Source organism: Sceloporus occidentalis, unplaced genomic scaffold, assembly GCF_023333645.1.
Source record: "Sceloporus occidentalis isolate IW3139 unplaced genomic scaffold, rSceOcc1.0.p SCAF_31, whole genome shotgun sequence".
Lineage (NCBI taxonomy): Eukaryota > Metazoa > Chordata > Lepidosauria > Squamata > Phrynosomatidae > Sceloporus > Sceloporus occidentalis.
Genome location: NW_028317011.1, coordinates 4568699 through 4592990, shown reverse-complemented (window position 1 = coordinate 4592990; position 24292 = coordinate 4568699). Strand labels below are relative to the sequence as shown.

The following is a 24292-nucleotide window of genomic DNA, read 5'->3' as shown; positions in this document are numbered from 1 at the left end:
GTTGAATTTTTTTTTTGTCCAATTGTGGTGTGTTACTTTTAATAAAAGCGTGGTTACACACTAAAATTGGACAAAAATTACTGGTACAATGCCCAGCCAACCAGTACATGCTAGAATCTGGGTATGCCTGAGATTGCTGTTAACAATCATAATATATAATTTTTTTGGTACAATTTTAGTGTGCAACTTACTTTTATTAAAAGTATGTGGGGGGGGTCATTTTCAGTTTTGGCTAAGTGAACCCTGAATTTTCGGTTTTGGTCCAAAATGTTAATTTCGGTGTATCCATAAAATAAATAGAACTATTTTATTTTAACTTATCCAGAATCCTGAATTTGTAGTCACAAAACTTTCTAGGCCCAGAAATCAGTGAGAGGAAAAGTAAAGGTTTTGTGTCATTTACTTTATTTTAATCTGCATATCTAATTAAAGGCCATATTTTCACGCGGCCCTCGCACGTATACAATTCTGATGAAGTGGCCCACTGCAGAAAAAACTTGGACACCCGTGTCTTAGTATTTGACCCTCAGGGTTTTCGACCCAATCTCTGGGTGACTGGGCAGATTCACAGGGTCACATAGTCAGGAAATTACTACTTATTATCCTACACTGATGTGATCATATAAGACTCCAAATTTGTGCTTTTGCTACTGGTATGTTATGGAAAAAATCCCTTCTAGAATGCAGGTGACTCACTCCATGACGTCCATGGGGGGGCATCATTGGAGCCGTTTGGGTTATTACTCATCATTGGCTATTAAAGGTTAATATTTCAAGAGTCTCAGGGTCAGCTCATTAAGAAAGTTTCCATGTATTGTCACGGCTAAAGAGTGAGAACTTTCCTTAGGTGATTTCCTGTACAACATGCCGATGACGCATGTACAGGGGAGTACACTACTTCTTGCACTTTTTACGTATTAAGTTTTTAAAAATGTGGAAAAATTGTCTTGCTTGCAACATAATTTTTGTAGAATTATTTGGCTGATAGATTGTTTTCATACCTTAGATGTAAAATTAAACAAATCGGTGATACATGTTAATGGTCTGCTTAATAACTTCATGTTTTCTATCTTTTATCATTTTTTATTTTGTAAATTAATTTATTTTGATTTAACATTTAAGTCACATTAATTATGAGCAAAGGGAGCATCGATACAGATTATATACTGAATGTGTGAGAAAAATATCTTAAATGTAAGTAACAAGCTTTGTTAATACAGGGCTTAGTAGAGGTTGTCTCGGGTGTGCTCAATGAGCTTAGTGACAGCCAGCCAGGTCTCCTGGGCGGTGGGTACGATCTGGGTAGCAGGGAGAGCAAAGCCATAACGTCCAGTGTCACGCAGCTCGAAGGTGTAAGAATACTTAATGCCCTGATTGTAGGTCCAGTCAACGGTGCCACCACTAGCTTGGTCTACAATAAAGAAATATTATTAATGAATTTCACAAACACAATTAAAAAAAACATAACTTGGTCTACAAAAGGAATGCACTAAGATTAATAGTTTCTATAGCAGCCTATAGAATTTTGTGAGAAACAATCAACAAGACAGAAATCTTAAGTTAAATACCATAATGGTAGTAATTCAATTATTTGAGGTATATAAAATTGTGTGTAAGTGCGAACATCAAGCCCAATGGTGGAAGATTTCTTGAGTTACTCACTTTAATGACAAAGCAGAAATGACTGGTGTACGAAGTTAGATACTTACAGATGGTAGTGATGATGCTGCCATAAGTGTATGCTGTACCATATAGGGAAGTCAAGGCGTTTACTGCACTTCTGGCCAGATTGTCCTTGTGGGGAAAAATATGTTTTATAGCTCAAACATATAGAACTGAGTATCAGTAATACTAATAGAATACTACTACTAATAATAGTTATATATTACCAGTTCAACGTGGTCAGCTGCTCGGGCACTGGTATATCCATATGGGTAGAGCAGCATTTGGGAATAACTGTGAATAGAGACAAATCCTTTAATGTTTCCATGACTTCTGACAAAATCCACAATGGATTTCACCTCGGGCTCAGAGTGGGCAGCACGTCCTCTGTAGGTCTCAGAGCAGGGGTTTGAGCTAGATCCAGCACCTGGCAAAATACACATTGAATATACATTACATTTACATTTACATTGTGGGACACTTTAAAAGGGTTTTGGATATCAGAAGTCCTTCGTTACCTTGTTAAAAGTTAAAACAAAGACATACTGATACTTGGTACATTTCCTATCGCTGTTTTCTAACTAAAGAAGCAGAACATCAATGGCTCCACGTCATTCAGGCATGTGGCATCAAGTCTCATAGGTTTGCTAGATTTTAAACTCCCTAAAAGTAATTTACTGGTTCAGACTAAAGATTTATAAATACCTAGATGTGTAACATGGTAATTTAGTAATTCAGGCTGAAAAAAAGTCCATCAAGTTCAACCCTGCTGTAAATCCAGAAGAAGACAAAACCCTCACACTAAAGATATTTCCATCTGTGCCTCAAAAAGGGGAAAAATCCCTTTTCACACCAAAATGCTTTCATTTCTAACTGTTCTTTCTTTGGGATTCCTCATGCTCCCTACAATTAAAGCAAACCATGTATACAGACTAATTTGTACATCTAGCATTGATACGTCATACATTGATCAATATTCATAATTTGTTAGATGTTACCTCCAAAACCAGCATCCCAGTTCCTGTTGGGGTCTGTACCAACACAAGTGGAACCAGTATTGGGAGATCTGGTTTTACGCCACATACGGTTCTGTAAGGTGTAATAAGAATAATTTATTATTTCAGAAATTTGTTTTCATGGCTTATCATTGTGTAAAATGTATTAGATTGTTAATGTCATATGCAATAATTCCTGAATTAGAATCCACTGTTTTTTGTTTTGTTTTTAAATGTCATTATACACATTTAGATAATGAAGAATATTCTGGTTATCAAAAAAAGATAACTGCAGTAATGGCTTTATACATGGTGTATAACTTCCACGCTGGTGGACTTTATAAAAAATTAGTTTTATGCAAAGAAACGTTTTGCCCCTTTCAGTCTCTAGGCATTTCTAGTACAGTGTTGCAGTGAGTTGAAACACTAAACATGAAATGCCAGTCCTAGGAGGAACTAGGCCAAGTTTGCCCTGTAAAAATGTTCTTGTCAATGCTACTCGCCCACAAATGTAAGTTTAGTCAACACACCTCTGTCTCATCAAAAGTGATTATTATACCTGGGAACCTTCCGTGTTAGGCCACCTAGAACTCTCTCACTTCAAGGAAAGTGACTTCATCAAGGGGTTGGGGTAGCTTCAGAATGCCTTTTTGGGTGGTTAGTGGATGGGGAGTCAGCATGGCCAAATGCTGCTCCTCTACCCAAAGAAAGAAGAAACTTACCAAGAGACCCAGGTAAGCAGGGCTTTCCTTGCAGACTCTGGGTCAAACCCAGTGAGTTCCTAACTGTGATAATTATAATTCTATATGTTATTTACCCCCTTAAGGACAATGGGTGGTCCCTAAACCCATTGAAAACAATGCATTTTGAGCCTGTACATGTACAGGCTTTGTCATTAAGGGGTTACAGGAGTATTAGAAAATCAAATCCAACCTAGGATGATTTCACCTAAATATCTATATGCATATGATAGCAAAGCACAGACTTAATCATCTAGACTGTAAACTTGTTTGCGCAGGGCCCTCCTAACTTGTTACTTCTGTAAGTGAAATTGTTATGTTATATACTGCTTGTTATGTCCTGTCTACCCATTGTACAGTGCTGTGGGATATGATGGCGCTATATAAAACAATAAATAATAATTATATAGATTAATTCACATTACCGTAGTGTGAGTGTAAACATAGCCATCAGGGTTGGTCACAATTTCCAAAAAGATATCTAGTTTATTCAAGGTGGCAGTCAAAGATGCATCCCGGCCATAATCAGAAACAATCTGTTATCAAGAAAATATTTATTGTTAATATCATATATGAATACCAAAAACCTACTGTTGAAAACTGGAAACCTACTTTTTGAAAATAAATTCACATTTTGTGTGTTTAATTATCTGTTACCAGAAGGGCTACTTTTACCAGACTGGACTAATGAACTAATTGTTCTCAAAATATGGGGAACATTTGATGTAGCTCTATGGAAATCTACAATAAGTGATATGTCCTTTTTATCTAAGTGATAAATGATTATGCATTACAGCATTTGTGCTACTTCCCTCATTGTAACAAAGTTACCTAATCTGCTGGTGGTTTTTAGGTAAAATGCAATGAAATCATATAGATGTCTTACCTCAAAGTAAGCCACAGTTATATCATACCTTTTTGGCAAACCATATTCCACTGGCCTGAGTGACCCACTCACGGGAATGGATGCCAGTGTCAATCCAGAAAGCTGGGCGGTTGGATCCAGTGCTGAACTATTGTAGAGAGAATAAGACACTGTCTTAGTAAAGTGGTATCTTTGTAATTTGATCCTCTGTGGTCTGTGTAGACTGATGTTCTATAATGTATATTACAAAAAACATAAATCCTATTTATCCTAAATAAAGCCTGATTATATCTAATATGCTATAAATAATTCTACAGAACTATGGAACTTAACACTGTAATAACCACAATATACTTGACCAATATATGGGTGAAATAAACAAGCAAAAACATGGCAAGATATTACTGAGCAATGAGATCCAGCTTACCTTCAGAACATTAAGTGAACGACCTTCATAACTTCTGCCAATGACAACTTTGCTCACCAAACCTGGGTTTTCAGCCACCAAAGTGTCAATGAAGCTGTTAATCTATAGAATTGACCAATATTTATTTTACATGTAATATTAATAAAATACAAGTAATATGTACAATACACTGTCGCCCTACAAAGGCATTCTTGCATGTGACCTCCTATATATTCTTCTGGCATTGGCGGATCCAGAGCATTAAAGGCCTTCATGGTAGTGCTGAGCACATACTTTTTATGGCAATAACCACTATAATGCCAAAGAGGTATTTAAATCCAATTTCTGCAAGATAGGCAGATGCTGCTCAAAATTATAGATTTATGTTTTGGACAAAAAAGGGCCATATTACTATATAATTAAAATTTGACGCTTTATTGAACTAGTTTAATATCACTTATGTCACCTGATCTAGTGTGTGGTAAGTAGCATAGTTAAAGCTGTCGGTAGCACGTGCATTCTCCATGGAACGACCAATTTTCATTTCCCGTTTCTCTTCTTCCAGCAAACCCTATGACATATATCAAACAATGAAAATCTTGTGCAATCTGTATTTCTCTTTTCCTCCCAAATACCCAAAAATATATTTAAAAAATCCATAAATCATTAGATGAATAGACCTCTCTTCATGTAAAAAGGTTAATTTGCTGATCACCTGCAGGTCTTGGATCATGATGTTGTATTGGATGTTGTTGGACTCAAGGTAGACTTTGACAGCTTGCAGACTGGGGAATGGCACACGGATATCAATGGGATAGAAAGCTGTTGTGGGGCCCCTCCAGAAATCCAGCTAAAAAACATAAATTAGTTAGCTCACTGGGTAACACAACTGTAGAGAGAGTGTTTTCTGTTGTATTATATATTGTATTGTAAGCCTTTGAAAGTACCCATGGGTAATATCATTAGTTCATTTATAAAACACTGTTCATTTCTTCTATCTCATTATAACATCTATAGTAAGGTGCTGCCTAGATGACATTGGTAGCCTTATACTTGTTTTTGCTTTCCTCCACGCAAAGAGGATGGATTTCCCATAAGGCAAACAGGCATTACAGATTTTACTAAGATACCCTTATGAGTAAGTGGCCATATTTCTTATAACATATAGCCAAAAAAGAAGGATAAATTGATATGAAGCAGAATATTTCAGAGATTTTACCTGCAGATGTTCCAAATTTTCCAGTTCTCGCACCAGATTCACCTGATCCTCATCAGCAGGCAGGACTCGCAGGACCTGTTGTCTGAAAGTACATAAGATATCTGTAAATCACCTGCATACATTAAACCTCATACTTAATAGAATCTTTTGCAGGCTTCAAATTCAATAAATATAAAGGAGCTGGAACTCTGTACTATTTCTTGGTGCAATATCCTAAAAACCCGATTTCCTTCTGATTTTTTTTTAACATGCTGCCTTGCATGGGATGTACAAGCTTACTGAAGGGAACCAAGTACTCTTTTATACATACATATCACACGCTGCAGGACAACACTTTACACGTGCTGGTAAGTAATATGTAAAATGTATGAAAGAGTAGAGAAAGTAGTCACCCTCCACACATTGGAATGTGTGTTAAAAGTTACATAGACCTTATGTGTACTCATTAAAATAAATTCCCTTGTTAAATGTCAAAGCAAAGAAAGAATCTGGTTATTTAATAAATTCAGGTATTCTAGAGGGATTCATACCTGGGCATTGCAAGTATTCATTGATATTGTTGAAAGACACCATGTGTTTCTATTTTATAAAGATAGAAATTATGGAACATTTACAGAAAATCTTAACATAGCTATATATACATACATAGTGACAACCGCTATCCTTAATGAGCTAACATTGTATTATTTGTACTATTAGATTACCACTATTAGTTATATATTAAGTTGGCCAGTAATCATGGCTCTTCTCTATTTCCATTGCATCCTTTGTGTTACAATTGGCAGTTTTGTAGTAGTCAGTTGGAGAACAAACTAATTGACCAAATATTAAAGCAACAATGTATTTTTCATAAAGCAATGTATTCTTCCCATTAATTAAGCAACAATGCACTAATAAATGCAGGGTTTCAGCTAACAACTATTATGATTTATAATTATTACAATGTATATAATGTGCAAAATAATGAATATCAATAATAGGTGTGAAGCTGCATGTAGTAACATAGTAATTTAGGTTAAAAAGAAGAAGCCAAAAAAACCCCAAAAGAACCCACATTAAAGCAATTTTGAAAAAAATCCTTCTTTACTCCAAAATGGCATCCTAATATCTTAATGGATCAACAAGCTATAACTAATCATGTACTTGTAATCAATTACGGTATATCCATGTATGTTCTTCTTTGCTAAAAAATCATCTATTGAACGTGAAAGCTCATCCTCTATGGGTAGTGCGTTCCAGTGTTAACATGACACCCTGATCTCAGTATTAAGGCTATTTATGTTATAAATATTGTACTAATATAACATCTAATCAGTGACCAACATTAAGCATTCTTACAATTATTCCACAGGCCCTAAAAAGAAAGGTAGTATTTAATGTTACAGGGATCATTTCCTAAAAAAATACCAAGTTCCAGATCTCACTACGAGTTCCATATTTTTAGGATTTTTAGGATACTCGACTGATCAATGATGTCCTATACACAGTAATGGCCGGCTGATACACCCGAGGAGCATGTGTTTATATCTAGATAGGTTAGGCATGGATACAAACATCATCAACCTTGCCAAGTTGTTCATAAAAGGAACTAGGGACTAAAATAGGAAATAAAGATAATATATTTCAATGTTACATTATTTTATAGGCTGCAATATATTTATAAAAGAAAATTGTGTGGAATACAGTACTAGACTTTGCACTTATCCCTTTGTTTTGCATGTCCTAGAACAGGGTCCCTCCAACCTGTGGCCCTCCAGCTGCTGCAGGACTACATCTCCCATAATGCTCTTTCAGCTAAGGGGCTGGCTGAGGAGGATGGGAGATGCAGTCCTGCAGCAGCTGGAGGGCCGCAGGTTGGACGCCCCTGTCCTAGAAAAATAACCAATTAACTTACATAAATGTTTCCTGCCTATCTCCCTATACATTTCTGTCATATCTGTGTGTACAATAACAAGAGCAAGGTGCTCTTTGGCATCACTGTAGACTGTATACTCATGCTTATCATCTTTCGACTATGCCCAAATTTTATTTGATATATTACTTTTTATGTTCTGTTTATCTGTTTGTACAGAGCTGCGGAACATGATGGCGCTATATAAATCAATAAGTAATAATGATTGTTCTGTGAATCTATTATTTTAACTGTGGCTGGATGCTTTATTGGTTTTAAGACAAATAGGTTCCTCTTAGAGGCAACCATGTGCTCCTCAGCATGCATCAGACCTTGTTGAACACGGACTAGCGGTAAGCATGTGGGGCAATTCATTCAAATGACCTGGTACCTTTTGTCTTAGTAACTTAACCTTGGGAAGATGATTTGACCTGTTGCAGTAAAGAAGGAAAAGGTCTGGCATTTAAGTGTTCCACTTACCCGCTGAAATCCTCCATGCTGGAGGCAGCTGCCACCAGGGCAAATATTACCAAAAAGCCCTTCATCTTGGAAAAAGGTGGATTTCTAAATGAGAAGGAACAACTTTAAATACTGGCCTCAATCACAGTGCTCAGTGACTCTCTACAATGATTGGATAGTAGCTCCTCTACATCTGTCCACTTTCCCACCTATACCTGATTACTATGTAGGGAACAAACCATCTGCAAAACACCTGGCTAAATATAAATATCACTTTAAAGAGCAACAAACTTTTCTAACAATAAACTGCATATAATGCAATGTGTACAGAGCCCTATTTATAAACCCAAATACAATGTCCCAATAAGGCATATCTACGTAAAGTAAAGGAATGCAAAATACCGATTCTTGTTACTCTGTTAAAGAAAGCATTTAACGGAAGTTGCTGGCTAAATTCTGCACCTGTCATGGAAACAGGACAATAATTTATTTTCTATTATGTCCTTGTTTAACTTTAATTTCTCTCTTCCTCATTTAATATACCCATACAGATTACATATTGATTTTTCAGGACAAATAGGGCTTTTTTTTTTTGAATATTCAGCTTTATATTTCAGCATTTCCTATGAAACAAATATTAAAAATTAAAAACTTTTGAAATAATTTTTTTACAGTTTTACCTCTTAAAATATATTGAGATACCACTCATAAATGTAGATTTTTATTTATTTTGTCAGTTATAGGGCAAATATTAAAAAGTGGGCATAATATTTTCAAATTTGGGGTTCTGAAGCACTAACTCCAATAGTGCTCATAGATCCTCACAGGTTTTTGTATGTTTTGGGGATGCATTTTAAAAAAATGTGCAATATTTTTTATATGTTCTTGATTTGTTAGAGGAGGGGTACTGGGTGGTACAGGTGATTATTTTGTGTACTTTTTATTTAATTTTTTACACTTTTAATATTTTTTCATTTTTCTTTATTTTTTAATAATTTAATAATATTATTTGTTAATTTTTGTAAGCAGTGCACTATGGCTAGATATCCCATTTGAGGTCTTTATAAACTTTGTTTGGGCATTAAAATACCCATCATTTGGAGCACTCTCACATTAAATCGATGTGCTTGCGGCCATACATTTTTGACTCCAACCAATTGAAATCCTAATCTCCCATGCATTAGCAGGAATGTAGCCTGAAAGCGTTCTCCAGCACCAACTGACGGGATTTGAGGACATATTACAGCAGACACTTTTTTGTTTTTTTGTTTTTGAAGCCCCAAGTTCAGTGCCTCAATGTGAAAAAAGAGAAACAGTGAAAACAAACGTGTCCATTAAGGGCTACAATGAGCACCAGATCCCCCAGCCCTATTCTATGGGGGCCACAGGGATAGTTGCGGAACATCCAGCATCCTGACTACGATTTCTATGAGAGTTGACACATACTCGGTACCCTGTGTGAAAATTCTTTAACCAGATACTAAGTGCAATGTTGGAGATGTTGGCTTGGTGACATGGCCCTACCTTCTTTTTTGCACCTGCCTCAATGTCCAAGTGGCAGATAACATTTATTTTGTGTAAACAAACAGAAGGGCCATTAAACTATGTTCGAGGCACTATGACAGAGAAATCTGTTCACATAGACAAGTGGAAAAGGATTTATGAAAACCCTGAACATATAATTGGTAACACTATTGGTTGAACATTTTATTTAATCTCTCCTAATAATCTCACATACAGTAAGCATGCTTTCTCTTATATGTGGCCCAAAAATGTACTGGTATGCGGTTGCAAACGATACCACTGAGTTTGCCGCACATGAAGTGCTGTTCGGTACCTTAAGTGATATCCCAAGGTGAATATGATCTTTTTTTTTAGGGTTGGATTTTATCTAGAACAGCTATGAAGGCATAAACTCTAAACAGCTGGAGGGACTGAAAGAAAAGCTAAGAGTTTACAGCATAAGAAACATTTTCTTTTTTGCACATCCACCATAGATACCACTTTAGCTGTAAAACATTGAGATCACTGGGTGTCATGATTAACTCATATAACGTAGTGGATGCATGGAAGGGTAACCCAGCAGAGGTGGTTAGTTTCTTTGTTTAAGCATTCAATGAGTTAATCTGAGGTTGATTAAATGTGTTTCTTTGTGAATGCCCTCTGTATCTGTTCTGGCTAGAGGTGTCATCTCCCCGAAGGACCCCTGTGGTGATTCATGGCCTAACAGATAAGGATCCTTAGTTATAGGAATTCCATTCCTATCTTAAGTGGAGGGGTTTCCATCACCTTTACCCCACCATAACTTATTGGCACATCAAAGATGGGACCCGATTCTTGGGGATGGTGTCATATAATCAGTCATGTGGTCAGAGGGGCGTTTGCTTGCAAAAGTCTGATTTAGGGACAATGCAGCGACCTCGTGAGTGAGGGTCCTGTGTTTAAGTCCCATTGTTTTTAAGAACTGTTTGCTGTTTTATTTTTATTTTGTATGTCTTGTTTTTGTAATTGTGGCACCGTGTAATCTTTGTCTTTTTGTTATTAAAATATTCAAAATCCAAGTCTGTCTTTGGGCTCTAGTATTGATATCCACAAACCCTAAGAGAGGATAACACGTTACCGTATTGTTATTAAGTTCTACGGGATATATATATGTTGGTTGCCCGGGGTGGGTTAATATATATATATATAGAGAGACAAAGGTTCTAATTCGGATTTCTCACGAATCCGGTATCAAAATCGTGGTGGCAGACTACCTGGGGGGATACAGGCAGGATTTGGGGGTTAATTTGGTGTAGCTTATGCCTTGTTAAGGGGTCAAGTTAGTAAATCCAGAGGCCTGGTGCTATTAACCCCTTCATGCCCACGCCCTCCACACAGTCACGGCTTGGCAAGTAGTCCTGACCGTGACACTGGGTATGATTGGCATGTTTTTTACAGAAACAGCATTAAGTGTTCCCATGTGAAGTACAGAGGTCACATAGTATCTGCTCTTCTAAGCAAACAATCACTCACAGGGTATGAATCAATATGATTTCTCCCTGTACTTTTGTCTTGTGACATAAAGTGATGTCTGATTGCAGATGTTGTATTGGAAAATTAAAGAGGTTTATTCATTTATCAGTTAGTAACTTGTTTTCATGACCTGCAGTAACAAGGCCACTAGAATTTGCAAGCCAAGTGCAAAGCCACAACTTGCTTATTTCCCACACGAGTGCAAATTGTAGATAAGACATCTAATATAGTACTATTATGGGTGAACTAATCAAGCAAACTGTTTTGCCCCAAACGTTTAATTTTGTTTTTGACAAACGTTAAACCTGCAGCACATGTATTATCTTTAAACAAACAAAAAAAAACCTTACTGTATAGGATTTTGCATTAAAAGAACCATCTCACGCCCTCTAATGTGTTGCATTCTGGTTACAGATAACCAGGCTTCACCTGGCAACCAACATCCACCAATAATCATCAAAATGAACTGGTACACAATAGAAACCCTATTGGACAGGTTTCTAATTAATTAATTAATTCATTCATTCATTCAGATTTTAATGAGCTATGTTCTGTATTTTCAGACTAATAATTGATTTTGTCAAGTCATTGAATTGAGCCCTAGATTCTTTAGATTGCAATTCAACCCTAAAATCTGAATGAATGAATGAATTAGAAACCTGTCCAATAGGGTTTCTATTGTGTACCAGTAAACACACATATACACATACACTGCCCTTACACATGACTGCCCATACACGCTGCCTACACACACACCTGCCCATAAACACACACACACTACCCTAACACAACTCCAGCTGCCTCGGCCCAGGGGAGGCAGTCTCTCTGCTCTTCCCTATAGATGTGCTATTGTTTTTATAGAGGCTTCGTTGTGAAAAATATTTCTGGCAGCAATTCACTACCCAGTGTACCCATGCGTTTAGATGGCTACCTTAATGTTGGGCTGGTAAAAGAGATCCGTGATCTTCTCAACTAGTCCTGCAGGCTGCAGCTGCTGGTCAGGAGGCTGTGCGCCCCCTCACAGCTGCACCCAAGGCGAGTGCCTCTCTCACCTCACCCTTCTTACGGCCCTGGCAGTAAACAACCTTTCCACATAATTATACCACAATGTGCACAGTGAGAACAGCCAAACCACTTAACCACTAAAGGAAAACTAAAAAATCAGCCCTGGGAGATGCTGATTATATCCAATCCTGGGATGGGAAACATGCAACCACCTTTCCAAATAAGCTATAAAAAATCCTGCAAAACTGTTAGACAATGACCTGTGTGTGGGTGTTTGTTGAGCTCCAACACAGGACTAAGGATCCGAGGATAATTAGATAGAGAGAAAGAAACAGAAGGGGTTTGACACAGTGGCTATAGGAGTAGAGCACTGAACAGTAAATTAAACTGTTTCCAGAAACTGGGCATCTCCACCATTACCACCACCACTACAGCAGCCTGTCATGTGGGTGGCTACCACCTAGCATGCCTGACAGCCACAAATCTCTCTCTCACATGTCCATCCTTGATGTAGGAGAGGACTTACACTACTATGAACCCAAAGGCCAGATGTAAACTGCCAGAGCAACGATCACCAAGATGGCAAGTAGTTTATATTTTGGCAATGGACCACTGACCTTACCTATTCCCACCTTTTCCCTTTTATGCCCCCAGTTGCAGCCACAGCTTCACCACCAGCCAACTCTGTAGCAGCAATTACCACAGCTACACCACCAGCCACTTCTGCAGCATCCATAGCAGCAGCCATAGCTACACCACTAGTCACCTCTGCAGCATCTACCTATGCACCACCCTCTGCCACAGCTACACCAGCAGCCACACAAAATGTCACCAATGACTGTTCCACCTACTCCACCAAGCATCCTTGACAGAGAATAGATCCTTATTCAACTGGTGCATGAAAGGTAGAAACACAGTCATCAAAGGGGGTGCAGCAGTACCGCCATGGTATAAATCTTAGCCTGGTAGCCCTGGAACGAGAGATACTTGTATGGTAGCAGACGAATCAGCGGTAGGCACAATCCTCCCCCTATTCTGCGAATGTGACATTGGCGCAGACCCTCAAGTTCCTGCCAAGGTCACACACAGTAGCCAGCAGCCAGCTAAAAGGAGAATTTGAAGATGACATCATCATCTCATATGTTTTGTTTCTTAAATAAAGAGAAGCATTTATTTCAATGATAATAATCATGATGGCCTCCATTAATTCCGTTGTGATCAACATGTGGCAAGTGTATAGAGGTTTACATTGTTACTCTGTTTATTTTCAATCAGTATTGTTAGAGTATTCAGACTCCCATTACCTCAGCAACGCTGCTGTTTACCTACACAACTTCATTGCTGTGAAAAAGTACACTATATGAACAAAAGTATTTTTTTATTTATCCAGTAGAGCATTTGCGAGGCCAGGCACTGATGTTGGATGGGAAGGCCTGGCTTGTAATCTCTGTTCCACTTCATCCAAAAGGTGCTCAATGGGATTGAGGTCAGGGCCGGTCAAGTTCTTCCACGCCAAACTCATCCAACCATGTCTTCTGCGTTTTACTAATGTTGTATTTGTCTTATATTGAAATTAGTAGCATGGTCTGAAACACCATCATCAAACTTTCCCAGAGGATGCTGCCTCATGTGTGTATGTCTAGTGATTGTAGCTCTATCAAAATCTTGTTTATTCTTAAACCTACATATGAAGATGTTATGGATAAACCTGTGTTTTTTCACAACACCTCCCTCCAGGTCTTCAGCAATTAACTCCCCAAAAGGTACCTCATCTTCTATTTGTGGTTTTATGTCCAGGAGATGTGTATCCATGAGCATCTGAGGGGGGGGCAAAATATCCTCCTCACTTCTCGCCTCTTCCACCCCAATACCCCCTTACATCCTATCAATTGCCTAATTTTGTTGGCTCAGGAGAGTGGTTTCCTGGTGGGAGGCGAATGTTAGTTATCCATTAATAGGAAAAAGTATATGTAGCAGTAGTAGTAGTAGTAGTAGTAGCGCAACATGAGAACGTGAGATTATAGTTTACAATATCTGGGTAGGTATAGATTATCCACAACTATTCCAGTCTATAACTCCTATGGTGTTCATCTTAGTAGTTTTGCGGCAGTTGTGGCTAACGTTTGGCACTCAAAGTGCTGTTATAACATTTATCATGATGTTCAGCCAACCAAATGGATGGCCGAGAATCATGAGATTCTCATTCCACAGCAGTTGCAGTGCCAATCCATATTGATAAAACTTACCTTTGGAACTCCAGTTGAGTACTCACGTTCTATGATGCTTAACATACCAGACTGACTGAGAGTCAGGATATGTGGGGAAATGTTAAGACATGTATGAGTACGAGCTTACCCTAGCTGCAATGCATGTTTGAAATAAACTGCCTTGTGTCTGCAACATGGAAAATATATGGTTTGATGGGCTAAATTGCATTGGCCGGCTTCAAAGATACCTGAAATGGCACATTGGGGGAACAATTACCAGATTTGGAAAAAATGTTTTTGAAATAGCAAAACGCTACTTGTACTTATTGCCCCATAATGTGCAGAAAAAAACATAAAAACATTGGGTATTTCTAAACTCAGGACGAACAGTAGAATCTTTTTAGCAGATTTTTCCATGAGCTTTTATAGATGAGTAAAGTCATTTTTTTCTAAATTTTTCACCATATTTAATACTTTTTTATAGTAAATTATATGATTCAATCAAAAAAGAATAAAAGCCCTTCTTGTCCTGAAAAAAACAATATATAACTTGTGTGGGTTCAGCTAAACACGAGCACCGCAGAAATGTTAAAACAGCACGAACACAAAGGGTACAAAAAATAAAATCAGCCGTTGTCACAAAGGGGATATATAGCTCAGTCCCCAGTATTATGTGCCTACCTGGTAGCAAAATGTACCTGGAATTTTTCCCTTTTACCCATTTGGCCCATTTAGGAGCCATACGCCTATCCCATGCATGTTGAAATCCCCTCACTGTATTAGCCTCTATCACTTCTGCTGGAATGCTGTTGCACTTATCCACCACCCTCTCAGTAAACAACATTACTCAAAAATAACAATCAAGGGCTTGAAATATATTAGAATGCATGCTTGATCAATTACAGAAATCAGGAAAAATAAGTTATACTTAATGAATCAACAAATTAATATAGATTCTTTTATTGTGCTACAGTTTTTTCAAAAGATATTTTCATAACTGAGAATCTTCTGGTCGGTTAGTATGGATGGTCTTTAACATGTTTCATTATTTCCACGAGGGCCAACCATGTCTCTTCAGCAGTTGGGATGATCTGACTGGCAGGTAGAATAAAACCATATTTCCCAGTGTCTCTTAACTCAAAAGTGTAGGAGTACTTAATCCCGTTATCGTAGCCCCAGTCAGTGGTTGTACCATCTGCTTGATCTAGAGAGTGGCAAAGTCAAATGAAAGCATTATCCATAAAGACAGAATTATGGCCAACATAATCGACATTTGTGTGTCATTAAGGCTGTCCTCTGGTCAACATTTTTGTGATTGTTAAAACTGTGTAAAATGCATCAATAATAGATAAATGATTTTAGGATTATTTTCTCTCTGCACCGGCTTTTTCTTTTAATACGTTGTTTCACGATAATTTACTTAATTAACTTGGACATATCAGATTCAATGAAATGTATGGGATAAGAGAATGAAAAGAAATAGTATTTCAGACTAGGTCAAAATGGAAGCACTAATACTGGATATGAACAGCACTGTATATAATTGGCAACAGATTTAATACATTAACAATTTCGAAAAATAATAAGAACATTTTCTTTTTTTGGGAAGATGAAGATTCATCACCTGTTAGCTACATACAGTCTTAATTAATATATTTATAGAATATGTATGTACTTACATATAGTAGCTATAGTTGTTCCATAGGTGTATCTGGTCCTATACAATGAAGATAAAGCGGTTGCTGCTTTTTTGGCCAACTCATTCTGTAAACAGAATATGTTTAATTAGATGTAATTTATGTAAAAAGTAATATAGGCAAAGCCTTCCAAAAAGGGGAAATATATATGAGATATATTTTACCATCATTAATCTTACAGCTACAAAGATAAACACATTGAATAGAATTGTGTTGCTCTTTCCATTCCCTCAAATACACACTAGTTTTATACATGTGGTGCTAAGAGATATCGACAGTATATATATATATATATATATATATATATTCAGATTATGTTACACGACTAAATGATTTTCATAGAAAGTGAGAAGAGTGGTCATGCTGTGAAATGGAAATCTAGTCTATGTGTGTGGCAGAGATGTGTATGTTTGCGTATCTGTTTTGATTAGGAATACTGTGTGTTAGGCTGAGCGTGATATATAAATGATTGAGTGGTCATCAGTATATTGGAGTCTGTGTAGCAGGGAGCAGTCATTGTGTTTGAATTTAATAAAGCAGATTCATGACGCAGTCTATGTAACAGCCCATGATGTTCTTACACTTACAATGCCCAAAATAGATTAAACTGTGCAAACATTCTGCGAGGAAATATATCACTTGTCATACTCTTACCAACTCATCATGGTCAGGGGCAAGTGAATTAGTATATCCATATGGAAATAAAAGCATCTGAGAGTAACTGTGGATGGTGAGTAGGGCCTTAACATTCCCATGGTCCAAAATAAAGTCAGCTACTGATTTAATTTCTGGCTCGGAGTGAGGATAGGCTCCATGATATGTTTCAGCGCATGGATTACTGGAGGAACCAGGACCTGATCAAGAAAAATACCATACATGCTATATTGTTTAAGAAATACATATTTGCCAGCTAAACAGTGTTTGCTAGAACCCTGTAGAACCTGATCTTTTTACTTCCATATCATATGCGGTTATACTATTATTGGAATATTATATCCCATACACAACTCCTACAACAACTTTTTCAAACCTCAACTGTGATTTCCTCAGTTATTATTGTGAAATGTAAAATTGGTGAAAGAAAAAAAGTAGTGTTTAATCACTCCTATCGTATTATTACTTTATCGCCTTTTCTGAGTTTCTGGTAAACACACTTTCATTTTATGCATACATATGAAATTGTTGCACTAGCCTATTCAATCTATTAAGATTATGGTTTTCACACAAGTATATATATATATATATATATATATATATATATATAAAACATCCAAAAATAGTTACCGGCACTCCAGGGACTTCTTTAAATAATCACTCAACGTTTCAGTCTATTTATTAGACTTTCATCAGGATGTCCTGATGAAAGTCTAATAAATAGACTGAAACGTTGATTGGAAAACTGCAGTTTCTGGAGTGATTATTTAAAGAAGTCCCTGGAGTGCCGGTAACTATTTTTGGATGTTTTATGATTTGCTGTTGCAGCTACTTGGCACCGGGCTAAAAAGGTGGTGATTGGTGTGCAATTGTTAATTTTGGACATTATATATATATATATATATATACTGTATTGTTGCACCTCCAAATCCAGCATTCCAGTTCCTGTTTGGATCCACACCAACACACTGAGAGCCCACGTTAATGGACCTGGTCTTCCGCCACATGCGATTCTAAAGAACATAAACATCAAAGACACAGCTGTAACCATTTAGTTAATGATCATATGGTAGCTCTTGGGAATGGTATGTTGTATACCAATATCAAATACAACACCCTTATGCCAATATGGACATATGTATTTAAAAAAATTCCAATTGAGACAAGTTTTGAATACATTTTAAAAATTCCAGGCAGAAACGTGCAGATTAAGACAAAAAGATATGTAACATTTGAATCCCTATGGGAGGAAGGTGGGTAGAAGGATAGGATTGAATCTAGAAAGAGGTCTCTTTTAGAATGACAACACTTTACCGTAGAGTGAGTATATGAATAGCCATCTGGGTTTGTGACAATGAGTAGAAAGATGTCAAGTTGTTCTATAATATCTGTCACTAGCGAGTCTTTGCCATAGCTGCTTGCGATCTGTAATAAACAATAAAAAAAATATATTGCTTTGGGGCTTTGAACCAAAAACTTTAGGAAGATGTGTACATCTAGGTATATATTGTGATTTAGAATCACAAATGCATACATTGCATAGAGATTAGCAAAACAAATCTATTCACTGGCTTTTGTTCATAACCTTTTTAGCAGTCCAGATACCGGTGGCTGGTGTAATCCACTCTCGAGCATGAATACCATTGTCAATCCAGATCGCTGGTTTATTGTCTCCAGTGCTGAACTGAAACAACCAGTAAATAGTAGTGTCAAATTCTTAAGTTACTCATAACTGCAAAATTTTTAGCACGGAGCATCAACTTTGCCAATGTTAAAAAAATCATACTTACAAGTTACAAGATGAGACACAAGACAACAGTCTTATAAACATAGAGCTGATGCTTATATTCTATTCAAGTTAATATAAACCCAACATAACTCACTACATTAGAAAGTGAGCTGTGATGAAACAAACCATAGTTATATGTATGTTACATGTATGTCTTATTTTAACTTGAACATAGATAGCAATTGTTTTATTTTCTTATGATTTCTCATATAACATAAAGCTCTGTGTTAATTGTAGTTGGTAAAGCTGGCAATGGCTACGAGTGGAGGACTGCGAGCTGGGGCTGGCTTGGTTCCGACTATTTCATTCTTTTAAGATGTTGTCTCAAACATATGCTTATATTGCAATTTAGTCCACCGTGGCACGCATGCGGCTTGACGGGCCAAGACAGAATCTGGCTTGTCTCAGGCGCGGCTTGCTTTGTGCCACCAGCCAGCAAGCCCACCTCTAATACTAATGCATGTTATATATGATCAGTTAAAGTGACATGAATTGCACCAGTGTAGGGCAGGTTCTCTTACCTTTAGGACATACAAGGGCCGACCTTCAGAACTGTGACCAATATTAATCTTGCTGACAAGCTTTGGGTATTCAGACACCAGGTTATCAATCCAGCTGTAAATCTAAAACATATACAGGGCAGAAAAATAAATATAAGGACTAGTGTATATAGTGGGCATGGGGTATGTTTGCAAAGTGATCTTTTCACCATAGCAAACAATAGAATGCCCCATATGAGCATGCAGATTGCAATGTCATGGCATGGGGGTGGTATGGTCCACAGTGTATAACAAGATAGGGGAGGTGGGCAGACCTCACATGAAGTTTAAGGGTGGTCTTAACATGTTTACTATTTAAATATTTGGTTATGGCATATTTGCATATAACTATATCCCAACCTCATCCAGTGTGTGATAAGTAGAATAGCTGAAACTGTTAGTTCTTCTTTCCTGTAGCCTGGATGCTTTCATATCCTGCTGCTCCTGGTCAAGTAATGCCTGTTACCAAATCAAGAGAAAATAGTGAAAGAAAGAGATAAACAAGCAATGTATAAATAGGATTTTCAGATTGGTGTAAAATTGTAGTAAGGTCCATTTTCCTACAGAAACCAGATGAAGAAACTGTTCATTTCATTGGTCCCATTGCTTTAGTTTCCAAGCTGCATTTCAATGACAAACGCTGTTTGGTAACCTAGCTGAGACTCTGAGATACTGGCCAATTCCTACTAAATTCAGTCAGGGATCAGTGTGGAGTTCGTGGGATAAATTTATGTATGAGACTGAGTTTTCAGGTTGTTTTTTTTCATTCTTGGCTTTGATACTTAAGCTCACCCTTCTTGCCAGGTTTATTAAAAAAAGCAAACAAGTGGGGCTTATTCTATATATTGTTTTATGTAGCGCCATCATATTCCGTAGCGCTGTACAATGGGCAGACAGGACATAACAAAGTACAGAACAATTTGACTTACAGAAACAACAGGTGAGATGGGCCCAGCTCAAACAAGCTTACCCTTGATTCTTAAATACGACAGACATCTATCACTGGCCCGACCAGCCTAGAAGGTACCTTGGGGTCAATTCAATGCCAAAAGGCATGTAAATATTTAACTTAATCATAGATTATAGTCTGATAATTCTACATCAAAAACACTCCCGACCAAATCAACGCAAACCTTCGCACCTCCAGTTGAGGAAGAACATAAGCTTTAAAGTAGCTGTAAATGTGTCAAGAGTTTCATAAAAGTAATGTCTTGGATTTTAAACATGCAAGAATTGGTAATTTGAGGTAGCATATAGCGTTGTCTTATAATATGTTACCTCCCATTATATATATTACCTGCCACTTAAATGGTTGAATTGGAAAAACATTCACAAGTGTCTGCGTCCAGTACAAGTGCCAGTGTTTTTATATTGATCCAGTAATTGTCCAGTAACTATGCTTGTCCATACATCTATACATACTGAGTTAAAGTAAGCCAACATTTTTTCAGTCTCTCTGGTATATAGTAATGTTATGCTAATTACAAAAAGTGTTATTCTATAGTATAAGGTACCTGCACATCTTCTATCATAATGGAATAGGGAATATTGTTGGACTCCAAAAACACTTTCGCACCCTGCAGACTGGTGAAAGGAACTCTCACGTCCATAGAAAGATAAAGTTTAGTGGGGCTGCGCCAAATGTCAATCTGCGTTGGGAAAAAAAAACATTGCAATGAGTGTTATATATATATATATATATATATATATATATATACCGGTATATATATATATACCGTATTTTTCGCTCTATAAGACGCACCTGCTGATAAGACGCACCTAGATTTTAGAGGAGAAAAAAAAGGAAAAAATATTTTGAGCTAAAAAATGGGCTATAAAAAAAGGACATCATCCTCCCGTCATGCCTGCACAGAAAAAAGCTGGTCAGACATGATGGGAAGTGTAGTTGGACTACAAGCGCCGTACTGCGCATGCGCCGGCGCCATACGTGACACGGCGCTTGCGTCAAATCCCCCCGTCCTCTCCATCCAGTCCGCCCTTAGCCGTCGCAACGGACCAGAGAAGAGGAGAGGCGGCGACAGAGGCGGCGGTCTCCAGATGAAGACCTCCCCTGGACGGCGAAGCGAGACAGAGACTGTCCGGGACACTTTTGGTGAGTACCGTATTGGCTTGGATATAGGCCGCCCCCGTATATAGGCCGCACCCTAAAAGTTTGGTGCTTTTTTAAAGAAAAAGTTTTTTTCTTTAAAAAAGCACCAAAAAACATACTGCCACTCTGCCCCCCCCCGCCCCCCGAGATATGCTACCACTGTCCTCCCTCCCCGAGATACGCTGCCACTGTCCTCCCTCCCCGAGATACGCTGCCACTGTCCTCCCTCCCCGAGATATGCTACCACTGTCCTCCCTCCCCGAGATACGCTGCCACTGTCCCCCTCTGCCCCCCCCTCCCCAACTTACCGGAGCAGACTCCCGGGTGTCTTGCGGGGCCGGCGGGGGACATCTACGCAATACAACTTCCGGTGCGGCACATCCGGCACCGGAAGTTGTATTGCGTAGACGTCCCCCGCCGACCCCGCAAGACACCCGGGAGTCTGCTCCGGTAAGTCCGCGGGGGGTGCAGAGGTAAAACGCATCCGCACGATGCGCTTAGACAACCTCCCGTGCCGGCACCCCCCCCCGTGGGAAGTGCTGGCAGGGGAGGCTGTCTGAGCGTATCGGGGAGTAGGATGCAGGTCCCCTGCACCGCTGCGGGGGATCTGTATCCTAACCCCGCTGCCTGCCCGGCGCCCGGGACTGCATGTCCCGGGCGTCGGGCGCTAGACCCCGAATATAGGCCGCACCCCCACTTTAAAGTCTTAAAGTGGGGGAAAAAAGTGCGGCCTATATTCGAGCCAATACGGTATATCGTTGCCCCCCCCCCCTCCCTGCCTGCATCTTCGCTCCATAAGACGCGGCTGATTTTTCATCCTACTTTGGGAGGAAAAAAACTGCGTCTTATGGAGCGAAAAATACGGTATATATAATCAAAGTATTGATTAAAGCTTGCACCTGCAAATGTTCGGTGGCTACCAGTTGCCTTAGAAGCTCCAGCTGTATGTTGTCTCTGGCATGTACACGCAGAACCTGATCTCTGTGGGAAAAACAACAAGAAATAAATATAAAGTGTTTTTTGTGCAATAAAGTGCTAATATACAGACATAAAGGTGGGAGGGGGGAGAGTACAAAGCTTAACACTTTTGGCATCTTAGGCAGCTTTTCTCATATAGGCAGTTGCTAACGGGAAGCACTGGGGGGGTTGTTGGCATGCAGCCAATTGAAAGATTGTTGCTATTCGTAGATTAATTATTTGTCTAGATAAAATAAATTAAGTGAGAAAATTACTCAATAATCTTGCTTAGAACACCATGCCAATGAAGACGAGTATAGGAGACATTGTACTGATGATATGCTGGTTGACGAGAAAATTGCAGACTACTTAATATCAGCACATGCACTAGATGGGACAAATAAAATGTATTGCCGGTTGTGGCATAACTGGATCATCTTTAATATGCAATGGTTTTATTCCATAAATAATTTTATCACCTACAAATGCTTTGTTGTCACAGATCTCATGCCTGTTGAAAATGATTTGCACATTTACAGTACTGTATGTGTGTGTGTATATATATATAGCTATCATTACTATAGCAAGTGGTTTAATGTGAAGATCCCCCTTATCTGCCTGACATTGAAATCAAAGACAAAACTTACCCAACATAGAGATTTTGGTTCCAGGCTGGAACCAACAGAATGCTTAGAACTAACAGGATCCTCATATTCAACAATTTTCCAAATGAAAAACTTTACACAAGTGATACGGTTTATTTATAAGGTGTTTGAATTTGTATCAAGGACATTATGAATCAATGGCTATTATTCATGCCAGCATTTTACCATGTGTCTGGAGGAACCCCCCCCATTCAGTACATTTTATGAGTCATACTTCTTATTTTATGCATTTTTGTATATGCATTTGTATTTTTATAGTACAGTATCAAAAGTAAGTACACCCCTCACATTTTTGAAAATATTTTATTATATCTTTTCATGTGACTACGCTGAAGAAATGACACTCTGCTACAATGCAAAGTAGTGAGTGTACGGTCTGTATAACAGTGTAAATTTGCTGTCCCCTCAAAATAACTCAACACACAGCCATTAATGATTAGTGAAGGGTTTAGCTGGCCCTACAGATTATACAGGGCCAGCCAAAAGCTTCTTACAGCAGATGCCCACTGTGGTTGCACTTTCAAAGTATAGTGAAGTCAAGGAGCTGAAGCACAACTCCCCTATAAACTCTCCAGTCAACTGTGACTATAGTGCATAAACCACAAAGAGCTCCTGTAATGGTTTAAAGAGTCAGGCTTAATGAGCCAAGCTGTTGGTTTAACAAGCTAGGGGTCTGGCTTAACAAGCTAGGGGTCTGGGGATAAATCATTATCTCTATATCAATACTACCCAGAACAAACATGTTTCCATAAAATGATCAATTAGCCCAATTTGACAGGAAACGGAAAACTCATTTTTTACTACAAACTGGCTAAGGTGATGGGGGCTGTAGCACACCAACAGCTTATAGTCTGGCCTGTTGATATCTTTTCATGTGTAATTATTCGCTGGGAAACTATCTGTTGAGGTTAGCGTAGGACAGAGAGATATGCCGGTTCAATTCCCGTAAATAGATGCCAGGGGGTAAACAGAATAGGAGAGAAATCGTAACACATTTCATAATTCTAAGGAATCCATTCTATTAATTTACTATGAAAATAATTTTTTTCCACTCAGATAAGACTTTACATCATCTAAATTGAGCCTATATCAGGGTCAGAACAAGAGTAACTTGTGTCCTGTTCTTCATTTAAGTCCCATGCATGTAGTGGCGACTCGGGGGGCACACAAGATACCACAGTCAAACTGGAGGGGCATTAATAATTTCCACCATTAAATCATACCACTGAAAAAACATATATATATATACCGTATTGGCTCGAATATAGGCCGCACTTTTTTCCTGCCGGGCAGGCAGCGGGGTTAGGATACAGATCCCCCGCAGCGATGCAGGGGACCTGCATCCTACTCCCCGATACGCTCAGACAGCCTCCCCTGCCAGCACTTCCCACGGGGGGGGGTGCCGGCACGGGAGGTT

At 38.4% G+C, this 24292-nt stretch overlaps 2 protein-coding genes across 2 annotated transcripts; both read right to left on the bottom strand.

The window, feature by feature from the left end:
- Positions 1 to 1223: 1223 nt before the first annotated feature.
- Positions 1224 to 8323, bottom strand: LOC149298755 (carboxypeptidase A1-like). The gene is made up of 11 exons (XM_089487152.1): positions 8259 to 8323; positions 5888 to 5969; positions 5384 to 5518; positions 5135 to 5239; positions 4690 to 4791; positions 4312 to 4410; positions 3823 to 3933; positions 2661 to 2751; positions 1890 to 2089; positions 1710 to 1794; positions 1224 to 1411 (listed from the first exon to the last, which is right to left on the bottom strand). Exons 1-11 carry the CDS (start codon positions 8321 to 8323, stop codon positions 1224 to 1226), a joined length of 1263 nt encoding a protein of 420 aa, XP_089343278.1.
- Positions 8324 to 15480: 7157 nt separating this feature from the next.
- Positions 15481 to 22922, bottom strand: LOC149298754 (carboxypeptidase A1-like). Its single transcript, XM_089487155.1, has 11 exons — positions 22858 to 22922; positions 22153 to 22234; positions 20658 to 20792; positions 19504 to 19602; positions 19126 to 19227; positions 18401 to 18499; positions 18130 to 18240; positions 17738 to 17828; positions 16816 to 17015; positions 16144 to 16228; positions 15481 to 15668 (listed from the first exon to the last, which is right to left on the bottom strand). The coding sequence occupies exons 1-11, from the start codon at positions 22920 to 22922 to the stop codon at positions 15481 to 15483; spliced, it is 1257 nt and encodes a 418-aa protein (XP_089343281.1).
- Between the last annotated feature and the right edge of the window lie 1370 nt (positions 22923 to 24292).